Source organism: Buteo buteo, chromosome 5 (assembly GCF_964188355.1).
Source record: "Buteo buteo chromosome 5, bButBut1.hap1.1, whole genome shotgun sequence".
Taxonomy (NCBI): Eukaryota; Metazoa; Chordata; class Aves; order Accipitriformes; family Accipitridae; genus Buteo; species Buteo buteo.
Genome location: NC_134175.1, coordinates 9,589,223 through 9,614,853, shown reverse-complemented (window position 1 = coordinate 9,614,853; position 25,631 = coordinate 9,589,223). Strand labels below are relative to the sequence as shown.

The window sequence follows — 25,631 nt, the reverse complement described above, 5'->3', positions numbered from 1 at the left end:
GCGTTTCCCCAAAACCCACATCCCGATGGGCAGCGAAGGGGGGCACCGGCCTGTCCCAGCCCTGCCAGGAGCATGTCCGCACCCCACTGCACCCCAGGCACTGGAAAACATCTCCCTGGGGTGAAAAATACCTCCTCGGTTTGCAGAAGGTACCTCTCCCACCCATGGAGGATGCAGCACTCCTCCGTGTCTCCTGATTTATCCTGCCCAGAGAGCACAGGCACCGGGGCCGGCCGCCTCAGCACAGCCGCCCCCGGCAGAGACGCCGGCGGGATGCACAGGGCTGCTGGCCCCATCTATCCACTCACACTGCCTGGGATTTATAGATGAAAAAAAGCCCGTTGGCTGAGCCTGTGTTTACTCCTCTTGGACCAAATAATTAACTCTTGACGCAGTTCTGACTCACGGGACGTGGATTTAAAGAACTTGGTAAAAATGTCCTTAAAGCTGCCCTGCTCCAAGCATGGGCAAAAGCAAATTATCATGTTCCCTGTACCATGCCAGGACAGTGCCAAGCCCAGCCTCACCGGCTCCGCACACCCACTTGTCCTTGTGCCATGATGTCCCCAGGCTGGGACTGATCCCCAGGGAGAGTCCACAAGGAGCAAAGCCCTGCACCAGGGACACTGGGAAAGAAGACACGGAGGGATGGGAGAGGTGGGGGACAGGAGGGAACATCCTTTTCCCTTCAGAGACCACGTTTGCCTGATGGGGTCACCGATGCGAAAAAGCCCCCAAAAGTGAAACGTTGCATTGCAGAGGCACAGGTGACAGGAGGGGACACCCAAACAGTTTGGCCAAATACATGGGTCCTCTAAGGTGGCACCCGGGATGGGGCAGAGCACGCAGTGACGTGCCCGGGAGCAGAGCCCTCACCAGCATTCGCTACAGGGATGGCACAAGGCTTGCAAATGCTCATTCAGTGCTTGGGGGCAGTGCCTGCTGTGGCCGGCTCCCCCCCCCCCAAAAAAAGGCATTTTCTGCTCCCCACTGAGCAGAGAAACATCAGACCCTGGAAAACACAACACCGAGCGCTCACAAACCAAATGCATGAACAAAATGGCTTCCACCCCTTTTTGCTGCGGGGGGGGGGGGGGCAGCGAAGCACCCTGGGGCGCTGACACCCCCACAAGCCTGGGGGCAGAGGGGACTCCCACCCCCAGGTCTGGGGCCAGTGGCTGTCTGCAGCGGGGCCAGTTGTCACAGACGCAGCAGCGGGTGTCCAACCACAAGGACGGGCGAACAAAGGACAGTTCACGGCTCCATCGATCGGGAGGTCAGACGGGTGAAGCGCGAACATCTGGTCCGACACTCCGCTCAGCACCGGCCGAAGGACTTCCCTGGGTTTATTTAGCCAAGGGCGAGCCTTTCAGAAGGAAGCATCCAATGTTGCTGTTAAATTTCTGCGAACGGAAAGCCCTCCCCAGCCCTGGTTTGTGCCCGTGGGAAGGAACCTTGAGCAGCACAGGGTAAGTGCCAGCCGATGCCGCAGCAGCCGTGACGCATGCGGCTGGGAGATGCCCTTATGCAGCAAGGTAACCCTGATCAGTAGCTTGTGTCCAGGCATCTTTGCATTTATTAGCATACCCCTGAAACTGAAGCTTCAGGAAGATGCGCATTATCAGGGAGATGTTTGCCCCACGATACCTGCAGAGGATGGGGTGAGCAGAGCCAGCCCAGCACGCTCCCGCATCGGGCACCGGGAGCAGGGCTTTAGCACGAGGTGTTGGCATCCGCTGCAGCCGAACCCAGGCTCGCACGGTTCTAAGCCAGCAAACAGCCTGGCCAGGCTGCCCGGCCATCCCTCCAGCCCAGCACGTGCCCAAGGACGGCTGGAGACAGAGGGGTATTAGCTGGAGGGAAGAGCCCCAGGGGTCAAAACCGGTTTATGAGAAATCAGTCACCTTTGATCTACAGATTACGAGCAATAGCGAATCGACTACATCCCTGGGTGAGCTGCTGCACAGTTAATTAGACACGTTATTAAAAACATGCTTCTCTACCAGTCTGAATTAGTCCAGCTTCCAAGCCACAGAGTCCTGCCCTGCTAAATTAAACAGACCTTCACAATTAACAAGCCTTCCTCCAGGCTGGTACTAGCAGATGAGCCAGAAGACACTCCTTAATCTGCTGGATAAAGCAAACGATGGGCAGGTTTTCCATACCTTGAGTCATGACTGTAGCTGGTTTATTTTTATTTTGATACTCCTTCAGCTGTGGACACCAGAAATGGACCCAGCATCCAGGACCCAGCATCACAAGGAAAGGATAAACCGATATGACCTGGCTCACCTAGCAAGGACCTGATTAGCTCTTTCACTCCAGGGCAATGCATTTCAAAGTTTTTTTCAGGGCCAGAAATTTCCTGGTTAGCATCTCCTGTCCCACAGCTGTGGACCATGCTCCCTGCTTTCAGGTATTCCATGGCCATACTCAGACACACTTTTGTTCCCCTGATGCACCAAATTGTCTCAGGTGTAACCAAGCCGTCCTCTCCAGTCTTTATTACTGTCCTAACACTGGTACTTGCTGTAGACAGGAATCTCATTAGCAATGCTGCCCAAAAAGTGGCGATGACCCACTTAGAGTATTTTCCTATGAGCAGCCAATTCCGAGCCCCTTCAGGACATGCCTGTAAATCCACACCTTGGTGGAGCACCATGGGAACCCCCCCATACGCCTAACACTGCTGAATTGCACGTAAATGGCTTGAAACCCCTGCTTACCCCTGCAGCAACCCTTAGGTGACTCATCCGTCCCCCAGTTTGAAAGCACCAAGTGCTGCCCGCATGCTTTCATCACGCTAAAGCACTGCGTAGCACACATCTCCCATCTTCACAGCCAGCCTGAGCAAGAAGGTATGTCCTCAGGGGAGCTTTGTGTCCCGTGATAATAAAAAGCAAGTCCTGCTGCTGCCCTCTTCCCCCGAACCCCACATCTCCACCGGCAGAGCAAAGAACGGACAAGCCCCCTCAAAGAGCATCGCTGTGAGCTTGGTTTTTTCCTTGGTGTGCATCCTCCGTCAGGTTTCAGAGCTGGCTGTTTCATCTTACAAGAGCCGCCCTGGCTGCCTGTGAGCCTTGCGGGGACGCGTGCTGGCTGCAGGACCCAGCCCTCCCCAGCATCCCAACCACCCGCCATCGGGTGAGCCTGAGCCTCCGCCTCGCTCCCGGAGGCTTTTATTAGAAACACACAGTCACGAAACATTGCAAGTGGAATCCATTACACAGCATTTAGTACGTATCATTTGTATTTCACAGCCAGCAATCTTTCTGATTTTACAGGGAAATGGCTATTAAAAACCCCACCGCGGCCGATGGGAAGGAACAGGTGTGCCAGGGGGCAGCAGGGATGGAGGGAGCGTTTCCAGCTCCGGGATGGACCCGCTCCCATGTCTGGACATCTCTCATAGCCACAGCCTCTCGTGTCACATCCTCCACTTGCGAGATGCTGTTGGTGTGCGGGAGAAGACAGCTCTGCTGTCTGCAAATAATTCACCCCATCTGACTCAGGTGCTTTCTGAAGCTGGGATATGATTGCAAATTATTACTCCAAGGAAAGCGAAACTGAAGCACTCCAGTGTTTAGTTTAGAATCACTCCTGCGAGGTATTATGGATGTCTGCAGACTTTTCTAGTTCATGCACAGCAGGAATGTTGTGAACCATACCTTAGAGATAAACCAACTCATGGATTAGCTACTGTCCTACCTCCTCCTAGGTGTTTTGTTCCCCAGACTTCCAGGACAGGATCTCGGGAGCAGGGGGTATCCATGGCCAAATGGGATCATCACCACTGGGGCAATGCTATTCATGTAATACCAACATTTGGGGCAGGGTAAGTAGAGAATAAAAAACAAAGACATAGTTTAAAACCTGAACCTGGCCACTCCCAGAAAGATGCGATTTCCTAAAGACTGAAAGGAATGAAGAGAAAACACAGCTTTCACCCATGCCCAGCTAAGCAGAAAGCATCTCATCCCACAAAACAAGAACAGCAAGTGACTCCAGGATGGGCATCTTCACCCAGGAGAGACCTTTTCAAAATATAAATTGTGTATTGGGAGGTTCAAGTAGGAGATTAAAAGATTATTTAGGACACTGCTTCCTCAGGAGGGCTGTACAGCCCTGAGGCAGGCCACCAGAGAGGTGGGGGATCTCCAGCACTGGGGGTTTTCAGGACTTGACTGGGCAAAACCCTGATCACTGCTACAACTGTGGCAGGGGGACGTTAGGGACAGGGACACCAGAGCCAGATGTCTACTCTGATCAAAGACGGAGATGCCTTGTTTTACTGATGGAGCTGAAAAATCTTGTTCTCCTAGAAGGTGAGCAGACATAGCAGGACCCCAAATCAATTGCCCAGTACAACATCTCCTGTACAATGATGCAAGCCACTATCTCACCCAGACCTCCGTTTGCCACCCCACTGCTCCCTTCTTCTGGCAAGTGGAGCTACAAGACACAGCTCTGAATTTTGTCCCCAGGAAGGTTGGCTGGAAACACAGGCTGGGAAATACTCTCATACATCATCCAGACCCATCTCCATTTTAACCATCCAAGGGAACTAGGAGCCACCCCATCCCACTGACAACACAACCCCTTCTGCCTACTCCAAGGTGCCCATCTCTCTAGTATTATAACTTATTTGGTGGGGGGGAAAAATAGCATTGCTTTCTCTTTATTGTGTTTTGGAGCAAAAATCCCACAGATGCACAAAGATGGCAAGGCATGAGTAAGGTAGGGTCTCCCTGGTCTAACAGCAGGCTCATCGATATAAATCAGAAACATGCTCAGAGTATGAAATGGTGCAATGACACATGTGATGGAAAGCCAACACGTGATGGACACAAATGACCCAGCTCTCACCACCAGATTTCTGCTTCTCACACTGCCTGGAAACACTGGTGCCTTGTACCTGTCAATATCTGTCATTGTTATGCTATATCATAACCTGTGATCGGCGAGGACAGGCTCATTATATAATTTTAATGTATAAAGTGCATTGAAGACCCCGAGGTCTACAATTTCAGACCTCATAATGACACAGAAAGAGGACTGAATCACTGGACTGGAAGCATGCAATTGCCCCAGCACTGATGATCACAGCCTGTGTTGGCCAAAGGGAGGACAGGCCAAACCTGAAATGGCTTTGCCCATTGCTCCAAATCCATTAATTTCCCAAATCTCAGAAAATTCACAAGCAGAGTCAACCAGGAAACAGGAGTGAAAAGTACAAATGAAAATCAGAGGGGTTTTGGACAAGATGATTTTGGGCGGTCCCTTCCAACCCAAACCATTCTATGATTCTATGACTCAAAGAAAAGTTTAAACAACTTTTTTTTTTTTTTTTTTAATTTAAAGGCTACAATTTGACAGGCTAGGAAGATAACAGCTTTATCCAAAACCAACCTCAGAGTAACAAAGCGCTGGTGACGACCACACATACAAGGGCAATACATGAGAAATGGAAGGAGAGTAAATGAGCAACTCGTATTTTATTGTGACTGGCATGAAGTGAAGCAAATACAGGAAACCTATGGAAAAGCCATGTCTGGCATGGCTGAAGGCAAGAAAAAGTTATGGTGGTGTTCTTCTTTTAAGCACATAGACAAAATGCTAAGTAAAAATGTTAAAATTCACAGAAACATGGAAAAAAGCATTGATAATGCCCAGGAACGGAGATCTGGAGATCCCATCACCTTTCTGGGCCCTGCTTTGCCTCTGCACCATTTTCACGGCAATTTCTGGGGGCTGGTTTTTGTTTTGGGGGTTGTTTTTTTTGCCCTACATGCAATCAGAGCTTCCCTTGCTGCAGTTCTTTTTAACAGTTTGTGAAGGATGGCCATGGTCAGCCAGTCTGTGTCTTTATTAGGAAAGTAGGATGTTAATTCCATAGCCCTCAGGAGGACAGGGCTGCTTCCTCCCGTTAGTAATGCAGGATTCCTTAGCTCATACATAACTAACGACCCAGGGACCGCCTGGCTGTAATTCTCTTAAAAATCACACACACCATTTGCAAGCATCTAGCAAATAACTAAGGCTTTGGCCACAGCTGGAACAGATGCTTCAAGACCATGCGGTGACCAAACAACTTGGCTCTTTTCTACATGGCCAACGGCCTCGTGGAGGTGGGAGAAGCCACAGCCATCATTTATCTTCATTTCTGGGCTTTTCATTATGATGTTTTGATAAACAAGCCCAAGGAACCATGGCCACATGAAATTCCTGTACGACACCTCCACAACAGGTTGAAAAATCAAATTCTGGGACTAGCCATTAACATCAAATTGGAAGAAAACCACAAGAAAGCTCCACAGCCTGGTTCCAGTACTGGTCAATGTTTGCATGAGTAACTGGGCAGTGGAGCAAACCTACATAACTCTTTCCAGTACCGTGTTTCCAGAGAGTATCCCCATCTCCTTTGCCAAGGGGGAGAGAGATGAGGCCAGAGCACTTCGGAAGGCAGGAGGAGACTTTAAAAAGATCTTTATCACTTGCAACAGCACCCTGAGGAAAAGATGGTGCAGATCCGTGAGCCGCACCATCCAGTGGAGAGCACGAGGCAGGGGACAACTTCTGACTGAGAAGTATCAGAGCTCGTAACACTTCAGGGACTGGGATGGGGAGGGGGAGAACTAAGAAAATCAAACATATTTCACAGTGACAGACTCAACAGAGTTCAAGAACTAGCGAGCAAGAGCCCACGAGGGGATGCCTGGGAGAAGAAGAAAGCTGGTAAGTGCTTGAAGACACTAATGCAGAAGCATCTCAGTGCAGAAGAAGGATCACGTTTAGTAGATGCACTAGGATTATAACACGATGAAATTGTGGGCATTCAAGGTCTTGCTCAGTCTGAAAACACTTCTGGGAAAATAATGAAAATGCTGATGTAATTCAAATCATAAAGAATTAAAGAACAGGAGTATAATTAGCACCAGTCAACATACTTCTACAGGAAACAGGTCTTGTCAAACAAATCTGATTTCATTCTTCACTGAGATTACAAGTTTGATTGGTGAGAGTAACTGTGTACGAGGCAGGAGGCTTTCTGACTACCGAAACCAGGAGGCGTGACAGCAGCACGGGGGAGCAGAGCCAGCCGTGCCAGTGACAGCCCAGCCGTTGCCTGGGCGTACAACTCCGTATCGCCAAAAGCATGCTCAAGGGATTAAAAGCTGATTAGCTGGCAGATTCCAAGTAATAGTTCCCAGCATTGGACCTCAGTGGGCTCTGCAGGAACCAGCCCCAGGTTCATTTTTGTCTTACAGTCAGCACAATGGGGAGGGATGAAGTAAACCGATGCTGAGGTATCTAATGCTCTTCCAGGCTCGCAGAGCATCCTCAGGTAAAGGATATAGGATTCACCTCCCTTGGCGTTTGCCATATGAAAAAATAATGCTTCCACTTTAATGCAGTTGTTAATTTTCTACAGATAGTAGTGACAAAGAGAAAAGGGCCTCCGAGGACAAGCCAGATGATCTAAAACAGCCATCCCAGGCAGGTGGACTGAATTGCCCTCTGCAGGATACTAAGGGAGGGGGTCTTGCTAACAGCTTACATTAGAAACCCCACTTTTGTGCTGGTGATTAAATTGACCAAATCATCTTCAAAAGAAAGCTGGGGGGGGGGAGGGGGCCACAACCCTTAAAATAAATTAAACTCTGCTAGGAAAAGCACTGGAAAGCATGGTCTCCTCCAGCAAACGCCCCTTGAGCTGGTGTGGCTCAGCAGATGCGAGCATCAGCCAGCAAAAACTCCAGATGGTCCCAGTGCCATGGTGGCACCGATCAGGGATCGCCCCCTGCGCCTGGCTCTGGCACCGCAGCACGGATGCTTTTCCCACCAAACAGACGTTCGCTGTGCGTGAAACAACGGGACGGCTTCAGTCCTCTTCCAAGCAGGCAGGTGTCCCTGAGAGGACTGCCATCACAGCCGGGACCTCCTTGGAGCCAGGAGGATTTGGGCTAAGTCTGGGTGCGCAAACAAATGATGACTTTGCTCTTCCTTCCCCTGCATTGCTAGGAGAGCAGGAGCATAACCATGGGTTTACGATTCCAGGAGAGATGACTGTCCCAGGCAGGAGCATCTATGAGGTCCCATAGATGAACTGCACCAAGACACAACTGAGATGTGCACAGACTTGCCTCAAGGATGCAGCAGCCAGGACAAGCAACATCCTCAGCACCACCCGCATCCATCCGTTCCCTGCCCCGTGGCTCCCCAAAGGGTGAACAACAGAACTCAAAGCACCCCAAGAAAGTCCCACAGATGGTATTAAACCAGGAGCTCTTCTATGGCAGGCATCACACATGAAGGTGAGGGTGAAGGTGGGAGCATACCCATAGATCGAAAAGAGACCAGTTGGTGCCCAGCCCGAGCTTTAGGATTTTCAACAGCTTTTGGGAACTTGCTCAAGCTGCAGCAGAGACAAGACAGGTCGGAGATGTGCTGGGAGATGCAAGAGGAAGAGTCCCCAGGTCCTTGCCTGCCCCAAGGTCAGGGAAAACTCTCTAGCACCCCAGCAAACGGCAAATCCATACAGAAAAAGCCCTCAGCAATGAGGAGGGAGCAGCTGCTGTTGTCAGTGCCTTCTGGGCTTGTCACGGCTGCCTCTTACCCCCTGCCTCCCCAGCCAAATCCTCTGACATCCAACACCGCCTCTGCCAAGCCAGCCCAGTTGGGTTCCCCCATTAATGCAAGCAGAAAAGCCATCCTTTGGGGGCTTCTTTAAAGCAGTGCCCTCCCCCCCCAAAAAAAGAGTTAGTCAAAGCAAATGCCAGACCCATTAAGAGCAAAGGACCTCACAGCCAACAGAGGAATGCTTGGGCTTGATGGACTGTTTATAGAGTCTTTTATAGGAAGGATGGGTAACCTAATCCCAACTACAACATTTTTTATGCTGTTCTATGAGGGTTCAGCTGTGATTAAACTGTTGGCACAGTCCCATGGCACATAAAACCATGGAGACCAGCAAGTCTCATCTCCGCCAGAGCCCTGCTAATGCAAGCGGCAAAACTATTCCAAGCATTAAAGGCCGGCGAGCCCTGCCGTGGGCCATCCCCACTCACACCTCCAATGGGCCTCGCTATCTCCAGAGACCAAAATAAAAGCAACTTGGCAGTCGCTGCACTGATCTCTAGCGAATATTTACCCCTGCTGCAGTCCAGAGCAGGGCAAAGGATAACCACCCCTCCAGGACTGTTTTTGGGTCCCAGAAGCTGGGTGCAGGAGATGCAACCACTCTTGCAAAGATGCGCTTTCAGCTTTCAGTGGGCTTCAACGTCCTTCTCTCCTAGAAGCAGTACCAGGACCAGCATAGGACCATCCACCACCCTCCTAAGACACTGGATAAATCCCACAGCAACATTTTCTGAGCTGTTAAAACACTCGATTTTGAGCCAACCTCACTAAACTGAGATGATCCAAGTTGTGTGTCCCCAGTCTCTACCAGGCTGCCACTCCATACCTGGAGCAGAGACCGTGGTCCCCAGCATGGGCAAAGCCCTCCCAGGAACCAGCCTCCGGGGGGAGGACATCCAAACACCTCCACTTGGCTCAAGCAGAGGTTGACCCAGGAAACCATGCCCACCTGGGACAAACCACCCCCAGGGTGCTCTTATTTGACTGTGTGAGAAGGAAATAAAGATTTGGAGGGGGAGCTATTGGAAAAGCTGTTTTCTCCAAGCCCAGGCTTGGCACAGGGTCACAGCAAACTCACATTGGAGGACAGGCTTGTGCAGTAAAGCCAAGCCTCTCCTCCAGACCCTCAGCTTAGCTGGAAAGTGGAAAAGAGTGGGGGGTGTGGGGCAGGAACCGCCTCTGGTGCAACGCATCGATGGGGACTGTACATGGGATGTGCATCCTTGGAGCGGGACCGCTCAATGTCGAACTGGCAGGGTCTCCCTCAGCCCCGCTGCTGGGTGGGATTTCTTCAGGCAATTTGAACATGATGTTTGTTTCATTTATTGTTATAGAATTGGAACAGAACCAAGGCTTTTTTTTTTTTTTTTTTGGCTTTGTTGACTCATCCATCAGTTTGTCTGGTCACCCTCATGATACTCCCTGGCATGATGCATCGTCTCCTTCGTGGCCACCACACACCCATTCCAGGTGGGCTCCCAACACTTACGTTAGCCCATGGCCAGGCGAGGTGGCCTCTCAGAGTTAAAGCTCTGGAGCACAACGAGCACAAGAACCTACCACTGACTTCAAACCCTTCTTCTGCATCAGATAAAAGACACCACCACCTCAGAAACCCTGCCTTGAGCATCCCCAGCCACAGCAGCCAGGAGAGGCAGTGTCCCTCAGTGCACAGCTGGGCTTTTTAACTGGGATGGGACTTTCCCAGCAGTTTTATTTTAGTCCTGCGCAAGCGTACAACACATTCCTGCCGCCGAAGGAAAGGAGACCCCGCAGTCCTTTCAGGTGCTACCACCTGAGCCCGTCCACCCATGGGGTTTCTTCTTCCAGCACGTGTAGCACAGACCCCGATGCACCATGCACAGGGTGATGGGCACCCTGATGGAAGCACTACAGGGTGGGCATCCCACCAAGGCTCGATGAGCTGCTGGCACCCCCGGGAGACCCACAGCAGGGGCCAAGCCCTTCTCCACCCCTCTGGCCACTGAGCAATTTGAGGCTGGTGGACGACACACCCAGGGCTGACCTCGCAAATCCCTTTTTTTTTTTTTTTCCCTTTTCCCTCTGTAGCCCACACACCGAGGACCTCCCAAACGCACGGTAAAATGCCGAGTCAGCTTTCCAAGGGCTCAGCACCCACAAGCGGGAGCTCAGGTCATATTTAGGCCACCCAAATTACAGGGCAAGACTTCTCCTTGAGGGTGACCTGCTTCGCTTCCCCCAGCACAAAGCCATATGGGCAGCCCCTGCCACCCCATCCAGCACACCACGGGGACGTGAGGGCTCCACCAGTCCCTCCTGTTGGTCCCCAAACGTGCCACTCCCAAACCTACCGCAGCCCCTGGCAGTATCCCCTAGGCATCCCTCACTGTCCAGTCCAAAATTCAAAGCTCCCCCCCTGCAGCCCCACCTTTTCCTACAGAGAAACATACGCAAACTGGGACCAGCAAAGCAGTGCTGCGGGACCCAGCCCGGAAAGGTTGTACTTCACCCTCAGCCCTGCAGATCAGCAAGGATGGGCTTCTGCAATGCCGAGGGATGAAAGCGAACGCCAGGGACGACCCGGCTCATCCAGCTTTTGGCACATGCCCACGTGCCCCACACATGCACACCCGTGAGCCGTGTCCCACCAGGATGGGGACAGACACTTGCTCAGCCCCAGGGCTTGGCCCAGAGGGACCAGCCTGGATGCGCTCCCTGGCAAAGCCTTACTTGCATGTGCCTCCTCCTTCTGCCTGTCCTGTGACTTGCCATAAAGCAGTGGAGCCCAGGAGACCTCCCCAGGCACTGCTCGACCCAAGGAGGAGCACCGGCAACCTCCTGGAGTGGTGCAAGGTTTAGCCAAATCCAGGAACAGAGACCAGACGACAAATGGGAGCAGCTGCCAGTAAATTCAGCGTTTCCAGGGGATCTGTGTTTATCAAAAGCTGTCGCTCTCTAGCCAGAACAGGTGTCAGTCACAGCAAAATCTCGTGGCAGCTATTCAATCTGAAGGCACAAGAGTTTGACATCAGACCAAAAAAAAAAAAAGCATCGTTAGCAACTTCTCCGCTCTCCATCTTGCCTACAGCTTTGGAAAAAGAAAGGTAGAGAGCCAAAAGGAGGGGGAGAAAATCAGGTGTATCAGGCACTGGCTCTGTGCAGCAGCAGTGCAGCCACCCGAAGCAGGCATCTCCCCATCACCAGGTGATGCTCAGAGCAGATCTACCCCCCCGCCCCGTGACAAAGCCATATCACGATCATCACCCAGCTGCCACGGGTGGACTCAAAGCAGCACCCACCTACCCCAGGACACTCCATCACACACCTGAGCTGGCCTCATCCCACCCGCAGACTTGCTAGCTGCCTGCTGCCTGGAGATTTACACCGAGCGCGACACAGAGCAGACCTTGCACTGCCTGTTCAACACTTCCCACTAGCCAGACACCAACCCCTACTAATGCTGCCAACATCCTAATTAGCACCTTTCCTGTGCCTGCCCTGCTCCCGACTGCTCTGCATCTGTCTGAGGACTCTCTTTGAGGTTCCCCAAAGGTAGAGCAGACAAACGGGGACAAGTCCCGGAGGTGCTGGGCACCCCTTCCCCTCCAGAGCAGCTGGCACAGCCGCCTCCTCCAGCCCGCTCCAGCACCCCACTGCACTGCTACGTGTCTGCCGTCAAGGGATTTCCACACAGCATCATGCACACTTCTGTGTTCATCCTTTCCGAGCCTCCAGAACGGTGCTAACATGCGCCAAGGATGGGAGAAGCCCAGGAGGGTCCTTGTTACACAGGGACTATCCATCCCTCTGCAAGGCAGGTAAAAGGAGCGGGGCTTTGTCCCAGTTTTGGCATGGACAGGGCGGCTCCAGGCTCTGTCCGAGGAATGCATTTGCCCAACCTGGCTGGAAACTGTCCCTGGGGGGGCTACTCTGCTCTGCCTGCCTCGACCCCCGGCCTCGCTGCCACATCATCACACCCCGTGCCAGGCAGGAGCAAGCTCCGAGGGGCAGACATCTCCATCCCACCCCTCGGCATGCTCCAGCACCGGGCAATTAATACCCTTCCACCAGCCATTCCCCACATCCAGGCACCGGCTGCTCTCCGCTCCTGAGGGAAAGACAACAAAAACCACACCACCGGCTTGTTTTCCCTCCCGGAGCTGTGTCCGTTTCTACGCCAGAGCAGCAAGGAAGGCACGTGCCTGCTCGCATTTAACACGCAGGTGCTCTCCCAGCGTGCACACGGGCAGCTTGCGCGCCGGGGCATGCATACAAAGGCTGGGGACGAGCACACAAAACCAGCCCTCAGCCACCTGCAAGGGCATTCCGCAAGCAACCTTGGAGGTGACGGGGATCCTGCAGGAGAGATCTGCAGGAAACGCTTTCCCCAAAGCTGGCATGCCACAATTAACTCTCTGCAGCCTGGCCGGCCCCCCTCCCTGCAAGCAAAGCACTCCAGCCAGCTCGTACACCTTGTTTTATTTTATCTGCGCTGCCCCCAGTTCACGCATTTTTCCTGCTCGCTTTGTCCCCTGATACCAGACAGGCTTAAAAGTAAAACAAGGCAAAGATTTATTAAGTGAGGCTCACCGTAAAGGTTTCCGAGTTGCAGTTGTGGAGCCTGGAAACAGGATTACGAGCAAAGCAAATCATGAAACGCGACTGTAACCTCTGCACGGCGAGATGTGACCCCTCATGTGCTCCAGCCCATCTCGCACCCAAGCACGTGGCGTGCACCGGCTGGGGCAGCTGCCCAGCCAGCTCACAGCCGCTCGCCACCGCGCAAACCTCTCCGTGACGGCCCAGGGCTTCTTCAACCTCCCCGCTGCTGCACCCAACTCGTTTCGCCGGCCCGACCCTGATCTTCAGCAGACTTTCTACCGTACCTTGCCTCAAACCCGCTGCGCGTGTATTTGTCAGTCCAGAGCACTCCTGGCTCTTATTCGTGACCACAAACAGCTTCTTCAGGCACATCCTCAGAATAGGTGGTAGATTGGGATAAAGGCAGTGTCCCCAGGTGTGTCCGAGGACCAAGCCCTCTTCCTGGGTCACACCGGTGAGTGCCATCACCCCTACCTAACAGCTCAAACGCCGGCCGTACAAAAAGCTGAGCTTGCAAGAACGAGGTGCACCTCGTGCGAGAAAGGCTCGAAGCCAGACTCGCGGAGGCAGCACCTTGTCCGTACCCCGGGAGAATGAGCTGCAGAGTGATGGGAAGCAGCAGCAGGGGAGGACGCTGCCAGCTACCTCACCAGCCACGGCCACCGGCCCGTGCCTGGGGGCACTGAACAGCGGATGCAGGCAGATACAGGTCCTGGTAGGACACACGCACCAGTCTCTTGGGTGAAAGCAACAACACACCTGGAGGCATCCGAGCAGCCTGTTCCTGCCCAGTTTGCCCTCAGACACATTATGCCCAACCCTCTAGTCTCGGCGAGCAAGCCAAGCCAAAGCACTCGTGTTCAGTGGGCACCCCGCAGGAACGAGTGGCCTCCTGGGAGGCTCAGAAAAGCAGGATCTCCTCTGGAGACTGAAGAGCATCCAAGGACTCCCTGTCCCCTGCTCCAAGACGGAGTGCTCCAATCAGTCCTCCCTTGCCCTGAGAAACTCTGGGATAGGAAGAACCTGTATTGCCACACCACGGCACACGGGATACTTCTCGTACACAGCCTCTCATGACCCCTGGGCACCAGGGGTCCTGCATCCCTCTGCTGAAGTTGTCCAGGCTCACAGAGGGTCTGGACAGAGGGTCCGGAGGGTCCAGCCCCTGTTTGACCCTCCTCATCCTCCCTGGCTCTCCCCTGCCTCTGCCTCCCAGCAGCGGAGAAGTGCTGCAACAGCCTCCCCCAACAAGGGTCCCCGCAAGCCACGGTGGGGACGCGCAACCAGAGCTCACCAGGCTCTGGCAGGGCCCCAAACACTTCGGGGACGTCTTTTGGGACCTGGAGCAACACTTCCCACGGAGCGGGACTTGTTTCAGCCTGCTGCCCCACAGACGGACCCCGGATAAGCCCGTCCCAGCCGGGCGCAGGCAGCGAGCCGCTCGCCGCGCGATAACCATCGCCTGGGACGCGGTTCGTCCTTCAGGCCGCTGACGACCGGGTGTCCCAGCGGCCCCCAAAGCCTGGGTGGGAGCAGAGGGGAACCGAGCCCTTTGCGGCCAGCCCAGCCGCTTCCCCCTCCCCTCCCACGCCGGGGGCTCAGCAGCCAGCCGCAGGCTGCCCAGGAGCCCAGCCGCGGAGCCCATTGTTCCCTTTGTCTGGCCTTTTGAGCACGAGCCCACGCGGCTCAAGGCGTCCCCTCCGCCGTGGGGACGTTCACACGCTCGGCCGCCCTCGCCACCCCCCGACCCGCTCGGCCGGCGGGCGAGGGGCCGAGCGCCTCCCCTAAACCCAGCCTTTGCCTCCTCCGGATGAACCCCGGGCTGCGGGTAGCTCCTTTCCTCCTCCCCCAGCTCCAACTAGATTCTCTCACCCTCCGAAACGCCAAGGAGGGCAAAGGCATGCGCCAACAGGCATTTTCCAGGGGACCTTACCCTTGTCCGGCCACCCTCCCAAAATCCAGAGCCTGCATAAGGCTGGAAGGTGTTTCCGCACCCGTAGGGTCCACCATCACGGCCGAGGTGACGAGCACCCGGAGCGATGCGGACACCCCCGGCACTTTGCCTTGGAAGCCGCAGATGGTCTTGAAAGCCAAGCTGGGAGCTGGCAGGCGTCGGGGCCCCCACTGCGCGTGGGCATCCGGCATCAGAGCCTGGAGAAGACGCCTTAGCCTTTGGGACAGACCTCAAATACCACATCCACCGCAGGAGGCTGAGCCAAAGGGATTCCTGGTTTCCCTCCCACCTCCAGCAGTGTACCAGGGGGACACCCGGGGGGGAGGTACAGAAAGTACCCCACTTTCTGCAGCCCAGCATCAAGGGCTTCCCGATGCCCCTGGTACCAAGGACGGGCAGGGGTGGGCTTCGCCGTGCCCAACGCACCCCTGCTTCCAACCCTCCATCGCCCTTGGTTTTACACCTGCTGCCTGAGAACTCAAAAGCGAGTGAAAAAATATAAAATCATGAATCGTCACCCCTTCATCACCCTCTTCTTCACACCTCCCACGGTCCGATGCACCGCTGTGCCCCCCCCACCGCAAGCTGCATCTCTCGTGAAGCCCCCCCGCCCCTGTACCTCTCCTGTACAAGCATCTTCGCCCTCCTTTCCCAGCCTTTCCCAGTTCTGAGTTGATGCTTTCAAAGAGCCATCCACAATGACTTTAAGATCTCTTTCTTAAAATGCTAATAAGTAATTTAAAGACTGCCACTGTGTATGCATGGGTTTAGGGTAATTTTTTCCATGTGAATCCCTTTTCATTCATCACTGACTACATTTAATCTGCCACTTTATAGCCTGGTTATCCAGTGTCATGAGATCCTTTTACTATATTTTAAAGACAACTGTTGTTTTTATCATCCTGAATAATTTTGTATAATCTGCAAACTTTCTTGCCTTCGAGTTCCCACCCCTTTCTAGTGCGTTTATAAATACGTCGCACAGCGCGAGCCTCACGCTGACCCCCATCCAGTAGGAAAACTGACTCTTTGTTTCCCCCTCTTTAAGCAGATTTTAATCCATAAGAGAGCCCTTCCTCTAAAATTACTGTTCTGGAGTCTCCTGGATCACCCAGGGAGCTCTTCTTAAAGGATGCTCGTCCCATTTGCTCTGGCCCAAATATTCATTTTACCAATTTGTTTTAAAATATAAGTTCTTCTGCCACGACTTCAGGGCAGTCTCGCAGCCCTGCCCTGGGAAGGAAAGCTCCTTGGCAGGAGTCCCCTTGGCCACAGCCATTTGGGGGGACACTGAAGTCGTTCCCCATCTCCCCAAGTGTTCCATCCTGGTTGGGTTTAACCTCCCAATTCTCATTTGTTGAGGGGCAACTTGGAGGGATAATTCATTTCTTCTCACAAGTTATTTTTCAAACTCCTCTCAGCCTGCCATAGACGGTTTTACATTCACCACACCTCAGTTTCTGATTTTTTTCTATTTTCCCCTTTTAGATACTTTCTGAAGAACATCTCTTTACCTCTGGTGACCTCCTTCAATTTGCCATTTAATCAAGATTTTTTTATTTTTTTTTTAAAACCCATACATTAAACGGACATGTGTGTTTATTCTGAGCTTTAATATCATTTCCTACATCACGTGCAAGTATTTCACTATTTTACCTGCTCCCTTTGGCTAGATCCCTCATTTTGCCTTACTTACAAAATGTTACCGTGTAGTATTTTTAAGGGCTGGTCATTTTACGGATGCGATGGTCTGCCTCTAAGAGAGGTAAGGTGGAAAGAACATAGTTTATTAGACTGACTGATAAAGCTTCACCAACTTTTGGAGCTCACCAGCCCCTTCTTGTGCCACCCGGGAGACTGAACCTGCTTCCACAGAGCCAGCCCCATGCCTCGCACCACATTGCACGTGATGCTCGGGTCTAAATCAAGAGATCCTCCTCTCGTGGGCTCTCCAAAGAGCTGCGATTACTCACAGTCACTAAAACTATAATTTCTGAATAACGCCCCTATGTGACATTTACGGAGGCAGGGACCATCCGCAATTACAGCTGTGCTTTCTGCCCTCGTGGCCCGTTTCATCTCCCTGAACGTTTGGCAACCGGTGCTGCAAGTCGCGTCAAGAGGGGTAGCAGAGACCTAACGCTGCTCCCTTCATCCCCAAGCACAGAAATTCAGAGAGGGGCGGACGGCATGGCATCATCCTCACTTACTGCTTCGCCTTCACCCTGCTTTGCACAGCGGGAGGGCCGGCACACCCCACACAGCCACCCCTGTGCCTGCGCCCTGGCGCAAATCACCATCCATCCAGCACGTTCCCGAAACACCCGATATTGATATAAAGTCGGTATCGATATATCGCTGCACACCCCCTCCGGGCCACCTCTCCTTCCTCACACCCTCTTAGCTGCCACCTCCCAGCCTCTGAGGGGTCCCTGCCCGCTTCCAGCGTCCCCAGTGATACCCCCCCGTGCTCCCCGCATCGCTGGGTACCAGCCAGGGCAGAGCCCCCTCCTGATTCCCCCCGCCAGGCGCTGCCTCTCCCTCCCGCCCGCACCGCACGTCAGCACCTTATCGCAGGAGGCCCTGACGTTACCCTCTTATCTAACGGCTGAACTTTTGCCTCCGAGGATCTCCCCGCTACCCCCATCCCAACGCGATCCGACGGGCAGCCACGCTTCGCTCCGGCGTCTCTGCAAACCAGAAGCCAGGTTTGGGAGGGATTGCAAACCAGGATGGGAGCCGACGGGGAGGGGTCTTTCTTGGTAAAAAAGGACTTTCTGCAGGATGGGAGCCGATGGGGGGGGTCTTTCTTGGTAAAAAAGGACTTTCTGCAGGATGGGAAGCTCCCGGACAGACCCACGCGCACGCGCCCATCTCAGCAGGGTCGGTCTGTTGGCAGCAGGCGCGTGTAGGGGCAGCGGCGGTGGGCTCGGACTCTCGTTGATCACAGCTCAAGCATTACTCGCACAAAAGCACTCGGGCCTCAGGAGGTATCTCAGCATCCAGCATCTACCCAGCTCCTCAGGCGGGTTTCGCAGCCCCGCTGGTGCCCACCCCTCTTCACAGCCAGCTCAGGTATGTATACACAGACGGCCACTGACCAGTGCAGGCAGATCCTTAGCCCATCTGCAAAGGGGACTGCTGCACCCATCCTTGGGCGACAGCTCCGAAACCCCTTGGCAGCACCCCCACAGCCACGTTATGTCCCCTTGGCGCCCACAGATCCCTCTGTAGGGTGTCACAAGGAGCTGGGGGACATCGGTGGCCACGCGGCTCCAAGCCCTTGTCCCCTACAGCTCCATCCTCTTGGCATCTCCCTCCAGCATCTGCTCCCTCAGCTTTTATCACCCAGAGTATCTGGAAATACAGCAGGGATCGGGAGCAACTGCTGCTCCCGCCCGGGTAAAGCAGAGGAGCAGAGTGGCAATGGCAGCTACACGGACGTTTAAATCAGGCACCAATTTATTTGGTCTCCAAAAGGAGTTTTCCCTGCCTCTGCCCCGGTAATGCAAAGGGCAGGCGGGTGCAAGGAACGCACCTCATCAAAAATTAATGCAGGAAACAGGGCTGGAGAGGGGAGGCAGCAACAGGGAGACAGGCAGCACACGACCGACCCGAAACCACGGTCTCTGCTCCGCACCTCAGTCCCATTTGTCAAAAAATCGTTTCCAGCCTGGACTCAGGACAGCATTTGCAGATCTGGAGTTCAAACACATGGGGTGGATCGGCTTCTTGACAGATCCTCTGTTTTTCCCTGCACCTGCTGCTCTGTCACCAGTGGCGTGTGCCGGGCTCACCGGGATGGTCCCGCAGCTCCGACGGTCCTGGCACACCCCAGGCACACACCACCTCCCTGGAGCACCGAGGTCAAAGCAACTGCTCTGGCACGACTCGTAACCTCAGTGGGATGGCTAAATTCTTCCTCCACTGAGACCACAAAGCCGGACACAATGAGGCACAGACCAAGCCCTGTGTTCCCCGGCATCCCCCCGCACTGCCCTGGGCCTGGGGGAGGCTGCGGAGGTGCTCAGCAGTGTCACGATCATGTGTCAAGAGAGGTGACTATATTTTAACAATAAAATATGTTATAGCATACGTAAAATACAATATACTGTATCTTACGTACATGTATGCAATATAATAAATGCGTAACGTATATTGTGTACGTTATAATACATTATTAACTATGTAGGACAGCAAAGGTCCTGTCTCCAGCTGACTCAGAGGATGGGCACGGGTGTTCGTGTCCAGCACCTCAGCCACGGCGTGCCCCGGGGATGCCCACCCCGGGAGAGAACAGAGCCCTCCCGTCCCAGCACCCGTCTCCAAGCCCAAGGCTGGACTCAGGATCGCGACCGCCTGGCACAGAAGGACGCTCAACATCGAGTCCCCTCGCCCGCGATGCCGCGTCCCAGCAAGACTCGTGCCAGGCGATTCTCCCTCGCCCATCAGAGCCCGTCGCTGCCTCCACGCTGCCGGCTCCCGGGCTGCCTGCACCCTCACAGATATTAGGGCCATCTCGTTTCTTCTTTCGCATTTTTTGGCACACGGCTGGCTCTCCTCCAGCCCTCGGGAAACTTGCCAGCACCTCAAGGTTTATGAAAAGTTAATTCCAACGGGGTGAAGAGCGCCTTCAGGTTCCCCCCCCACCCCCGCCTCCTCGCACACGAGTTAGCCGGGCTGTTGATTTTAAAATACCTAAGTGCCCTTCCCAGCTCTCCCCAAAAATACCTCGGAAGTATCAGTACTCCAGATACACGTGCAGCATATGCCAGCAGGAATACAAAGAGGAGCCGTTAGTGATAGCGGCACTGTTACCAACCGGTGCGGGATCCAGACCCTTCCAGGACTCCTTTGTTCTTGACTTTCTGGTTTTGTTTTTTTAAAAAAAAACACACAAAAAAAACTTTCCTTTTATAAGCCTGAACTTTCTCAGCTGCAGATACGTTACCTTGCAACCGCCTTAACAACTGTATGCAATTCTTAACCTCTGCTTTATGTACGTTGTCATCCACCTCCCTGTTTTCCATATTGATTTATGTTTTATGTTCTTTTCACATTTCCTTTTAACAGAGCCAGTTTTAACCAAACAGCCTTTCCTCCCGAGCCCAAGACATGCATTCTGCTGGCCAGTGAGTAATCAACTTCCAATTTTCATGCACACTCCTGTTTATATTTCCTTCCCTATCGGCTTTGTTTCTAATTAAGGTTTGTTAAATGCAAGTGAATATATAGCGTACAGAGAAATATAAAGCATGTAGATAAATAAACACCACACACACAGGCACACTGACTAAGGCTGCGCTTTCAACCACGGATCCCAAAGCACTTTGTCATGTTCATTAACAAAACCTCGCGGCTCCCTTGGGAAAGACGCTTGTATTATTTTACGCCTTGTAATTAGGAAAACTGAGGCACAGAGGAGACAAGTGAAATTACCAGCATTACAGAAAAGCTCTGTAGCAGAGCTGAAAACAGGACTCAAGAGGCAGGATCCCTGGGCAAATAACCATAACACGTTATTCCCCTGAACGAGCCTTTTTTGCCCCCATTTTGGCCCTGGGAATTTGCCGGAGCTGCTGATGGCAGCGCGGAGGGCATCACCACCACGGAGGTGCCCGGTGGCCAGGGGGATGTGGTGGGCTCCAGCCACCACCTCCTCAGCCAGCAGCTGCTCTTGGGTCAGTCTGCCCGCACCGACGGGGTCCAGAGCACCCGGAGGCGCAGATGGAAGCTGCGTCCAAGCATCCCAGGGAGCCCCGGGAAGAGGCAGCTCCCAAAGGGGAGGAAGGAGCAGAGGCGCGACCGGGGAGCTGCATCCCGCACGCTTTTGCCTTGCCAGCTCTCCAGAAGCCTTTGCAAGGAGGGAAAGGCCGGGACACGGCAGCTGGTTGCCTGCACCGGCACCGCGAGCCACCATCGCAACCCCGAAACACACAGGAGGCAACAGCAGGGGCGCGGGGGGAACCCCACCGAACCCAAACCAACACGTTCAGCTCCAGACGGCGACGGTCGCTGGAAGCATCGTGCAGGGCCCCTGTTGACCATCTTCCTGGGAGCATCCCCATCCACGGAGGAGCACACCTTACGGTGATCACCTCGGGTGGGCGAGACCCTCCGCCAGCGCTGGCCACCCCTGCATCCCCAGACCTATCTTCCCCATCCCTTGGGATGAGCCCAGGCGCTCAGGCATCCAGTCCCCGCTGCTGCCGCCGTGACAGTGGGAAGGTCACCCACGTCTTCAAGCGTGCAAGAGCCCCGGGAGCCAGTCACTGATCCCTCAGCACCACCCGGCAGCTCCCCTCAAGGTGCGGGAAGGGCAGGGCAGGGTGGAGATGTCACCTTGCCCCTGCACGAGGCGCCTGGCTCCCTCCCTTGCCATAGTCAGCAGCGTCGGCTCTGCACGGCCGAGCCCGCTCGGGCCCCGCTGGCCAAGCACAAACCCCATTGTAAGTGTCAACGCCGCCAGCTGATCAGGCCAGACGTCCCACGTGGACACGTATGCTCCCACAAACACGCTCATCACCCCAACCCTCCCCCCCCCATAATTAAAAACATACTGGGCTCATTTGAATAGCAGAGCTGGCTAGCGCTCTCCACTGCAACGTAAATAGTCCTATTTATGCCAAGCTCCCATATTGTAAATATCACGATGTATAGCTGGCCAACACATGAGTCATCTCCCAAAACTCCAACTTAATAAATGGTGCCTCATCTATGTTCCAGACAAACACCGTCCATGCAGCTCCCACCGCCCGGCGCCTCCACGCCCAAGGCCGGCAGCGGCCGCCCAGCCGGCCCAGCGAAGCCGGGGGGGACAGCAGAGCCACCCGGCCCCTCACCACCTCGGACACGGCCCTCCCGGGATGGGCAGCCCGCGGACCGCGCTGCTCCCAGGATGAGCCGCTTTTTCGGTCCGCCACCTTGCTCTCACCCCTGCCCGGCCCAGTTCTCCGGCGCTTCCCGGGGCGCCCGTGCAGCGGGTGGGCTGGAGGGAGGCAGGCATGGCCGAGATGGGTTTGGGAGCAGGACGAAGGGTCTCCCCCTTGCCTAAGACTCCCCCACCGGGCTCCCGCCCAGCACCTTCCCCGCACAACCAGCCCCGCAGGAGCTTTCCCACCTGCCGCCGGGCTCTGCTTTGTCTGAGAACCGGGGGGGAACTCGGCGGGGAGCCCAGCTCCTCCCGGGGACGCCGGGAAAGCCACGCCACCAACGGGGAGCCGGCCATGAGCTCCAGGATGCCGGCAAGGCCTTGTTGAGGTGCGCCCCGAAGCCTCTCCCAGCAGCCGGCAGCGGGCACGGCGTGGCAATGCCCGGGCATCCCTAGGAGAGAGGCTCCGCGGTACCCAACCGGCACCGGGGGACCTGCGGCGGGGGGGGGGGGAGCAGGGTGCCGGCGAGGGATGCCCACCTTGGCGAAGGGATGGCGGAGAGAAGGGCAACGCGGGGATCGGGAGGGTCTGGGGACGGGGCAGGGGGCGGGGGTGGGGGGGGGGACGGACACACGGACGACGACACGCGAGAGGCCCCCAGCTCCGCACCGGGCTCCGGCGGCAACACCTCCAGCCGGGGCAGCACTTCCCCAAAACTTCGCCTCCCCTCCGGCGCTGCGGAGGGGGTGCGGCGGGGAGGGGGGGGGAGGGGAGGGGACCGAGTGCCACCCCCCCCCAGACGGAAAAAGGGAGAAAAGCCCCCCGAAAATAAAGCCCGGAGAGGGGCTCGCCCTGCCCCAGAAGGGCCCCCGCCCCCCCGCGGGCCCCCCCTTACCTTCCACGGCGGCGAGCAGGGGCAGCAGGGCGAGGGGCAGGCAGCAGAGCCACAGCGGCCCCATGGTGCGCGCCGGGCCGGACATCAGAGGCGGCGCGGCCGGCGCTCCATGGAGGCGGCGGGGGAGCGGCGGCGGCGGCGGCGGAGCGCAGAGCCGAGCCCCCTCGCTGGGGCCGCCGCCGGCGCGGGCACGGCCGCGGGCACGGAGCGCACCGCCGGCCCCGCCGCCGCGGCCGGGCCGAGCCACCGCCGCCGCCGCGCGGGGGAGCGCCCCGCGCCGCCCGCCCCGCCCCGGGGCGCCGCGCTGCCGGCGGGGGCGGCGGGCGGCGGGCGGCGGCGGCGGGCGGGCGGCGGCGGGGCGGGGGGCGGCGGGGGGCCGGCGGCGCGGCGGGGGGCGGCGGGCGGGCGGCGGGCGGCGGCTCCCCCCGCCCGCCGATGGTTTCTCCCGGAGCTGTCGATCATCCAGAGAAAGCCGTGATTTCAGCCCAAATCTTCCTCGCCGGGGTTGACTGCGCGCCGCGAAAACCGGGGAGAGGGGCGGGGGCGGAGGGGGGGGTTCCCGGAGGGATGCCCCCGCCTCCGCCTTTCCCACCGCCCGCCGCCCCGCGCCGGCCCCAGCATCCCTCCGGCCGGGGGTGCGCCCGCCTGGCCCTCGCCCCACCGCTGGGGCGGGCGGGGGGTGTCCCGGGGAGGGCGGCGGGGAGGGGGGGGCGAAGGCGGTGGAGGAGGGCGCGGGCTGCGGGCAGGGCCCAGGGACGTGTCCAGCAGGACAAAAAAAAAAAAAAGCAAACCAACAAAACAGGGAGTTGGGAAAAATCCGTGGCTTGTTGCTGGCAGGCTCCGGGCAGCCCTGACCGCCCCCCCCAGACCCCCTGGAGTCAACCCAGGAGTTGCCTCATTTCCCGCGTGGGGCTGTGGTGAGCTCACACCGGATGGGGTCAAGCAGGACTTTCCCAGGGGGTGCAAGCTGAGACCCAGCTCCACCTCTCCACCCCATCACCCGACAGCCCTGACTTCCCCCTGTGCCTGGGAGCCAAATCTGCCCTTCGGGCACCTCATGAGCCAAACCCTCTTCAGGACATGGGTGACCGTTACCAGGACTGTTTGCCCCAGGAGGTCCCCTCTGCCACCACACGGACATCTCCTCCTCACCCCATCCAGCGGGCTAGCAGAGCTGTGCCCCTATTTCTTCTGGCCGGGAAGGAGGGTCTGATGCATCCTGCAGAAAGCACACATGCATCCTGGAGGATCTTCTCCAGGAAGGTCACACCCTGCCTGCGGAGCTCTACGTGAGCTATGCAAGGTTCATAGGCCAAGAGCTGAAGAGCCACTGGACGGCCAGGATGGATCCCTACCCTTCCACTCATCGAAGCATCTAAGGCACTGAAAAACCAGGCCTGGCTGACTGCGCTCTTCCTTCCCTTTGCTGCACTAGCAGCTTGAACGTCTTGGGTTTCCTGCCTTGACCCGTGGCAGGTGACTCATTCTTGCCGACCACAGGTGTGTTTGGAGGAGGTCAAGGCTCCCTCATGGTGTTGGCCGTATGCGCGAGCCAAATGGGCTTCCCCAACTCCACGTGGCCAACTACAGGCTCTGATCCCTTCGGGAGCTCGTTTCACTGCAGATGTTACTGGTCATACAGGCTGGCCCCACATTCAATGCAGCAGCCTCCAGAGAACCTTCCGGCCCAGGTCCATAGTCTGTGGAGAAGCTTTCATCTTTAGTGCCTCGTTAAGGTTCACTTTTGCATGGCGAGTGCCCAATTCATTACAGAAGGAGGCAGAAGGGCTAGGGACAGCCAGTGGTCTTGCTGCTCCTGCCTCCAGACATCTTCCTCTGCAGGGCAAGGACCCCAAGCATCCCTGCACTTACCCACCATCCCAGCGCTCTCCCGGGGCTCCCCCATTTCCCAGGGTCTATAATGGTCCCCTCGCTCTCCGCTGCTCCGGAGCACCCAGCATTTCCCACCAGATGTTAGAAAGCACTCACCATTTCCAAACTCCTCAAACCATCATTTAAATCCCCCCAGATCCCAGGGCTGGTTTAGTGTCCTGCAGTGCCCTAGGTAGGTATGTCCCAGAGGATCTGCCCAGTTCTCTACAGTGACAGCCTGGAGTCCAAGAGCAAGCAGCAGCCCTGTCTGTTTGCCAGAGTCCACCCAGACCCTCAGGATTTTCTTGCAGCTCTCCAGGGCTGTGTGCCAGACACAGTGGGAATTTTGTCCTGAGGGAACAGTCACTGGAGACCTTCCCTCTTCTTCAGCTCCTTAGAGCATCCCCTTAGGCTGGTGCTGCTGGAGATGGGACCTTGGATTACACAGACTTATTGTCTGACTGCCTCGGTGACTTTGAAGTTCTTATGTGCTCCTTGGAGTCCAGTTTGTTCCCTGAAGATGCTCTTCAGAGTCAGTCACGAATGGTGAGCACCGGTCCCACCTCCTGCCTTCACTCTGCTCCTGGGAAGGGCTTTCTATGACTGTCGCATCCCTTCGGCGTCCCTGGGAAGGCCTGCCAAGGCCCCACAAACTTGCTATCGTCAGTGTAGGGAGTGCCACCAGCCTCCACCTTCTGTCCTGAAGTCCACGAGCTTCTCCAGTCACCAAGCCACCAGCTTGGAGCAGACTAGCAAGTGCCACAAAGCACCATGCCATGATGCGTGATGCTGAACCTCCTCCAGTGTCCTCTTC

The 25,631-nt window shown here is 55.8% G+C and overlaps 1 protein-coding gene across 3 annotated transcripts in view; it reads right to left on the bottom strand.

Annotated features, from left to right (window-relative positions):
- The window catches only part of EPHB2 (EPH receptor B2), a 137,967-nt gene extending 114,834 nt beyond the window's left edge, over positions 1-23,133 (bottom strand). For 2 of the 3 annotated variants that reach the window (XM_075027725.1, XM_075027726.1), the window contains exon 1: positions 22,946-23,132. In XM_075027725.1, coding sequence (XP_074883826.1) covers positions 22,946-23,030 — 85 coding nt within the window. In that variant the 5' untranslated portion in view covers positions 23,031-23,132. Of the gene's footprint in view, positions 1-22,945 lie in introns of all 3 variants that reach the window. The other variant, XM_075027724.1, reaches the window with a different exon arrangement.
- Between the last annotated feature and the right edge of the window lie 2,498 nt (positions 23,134-25,631).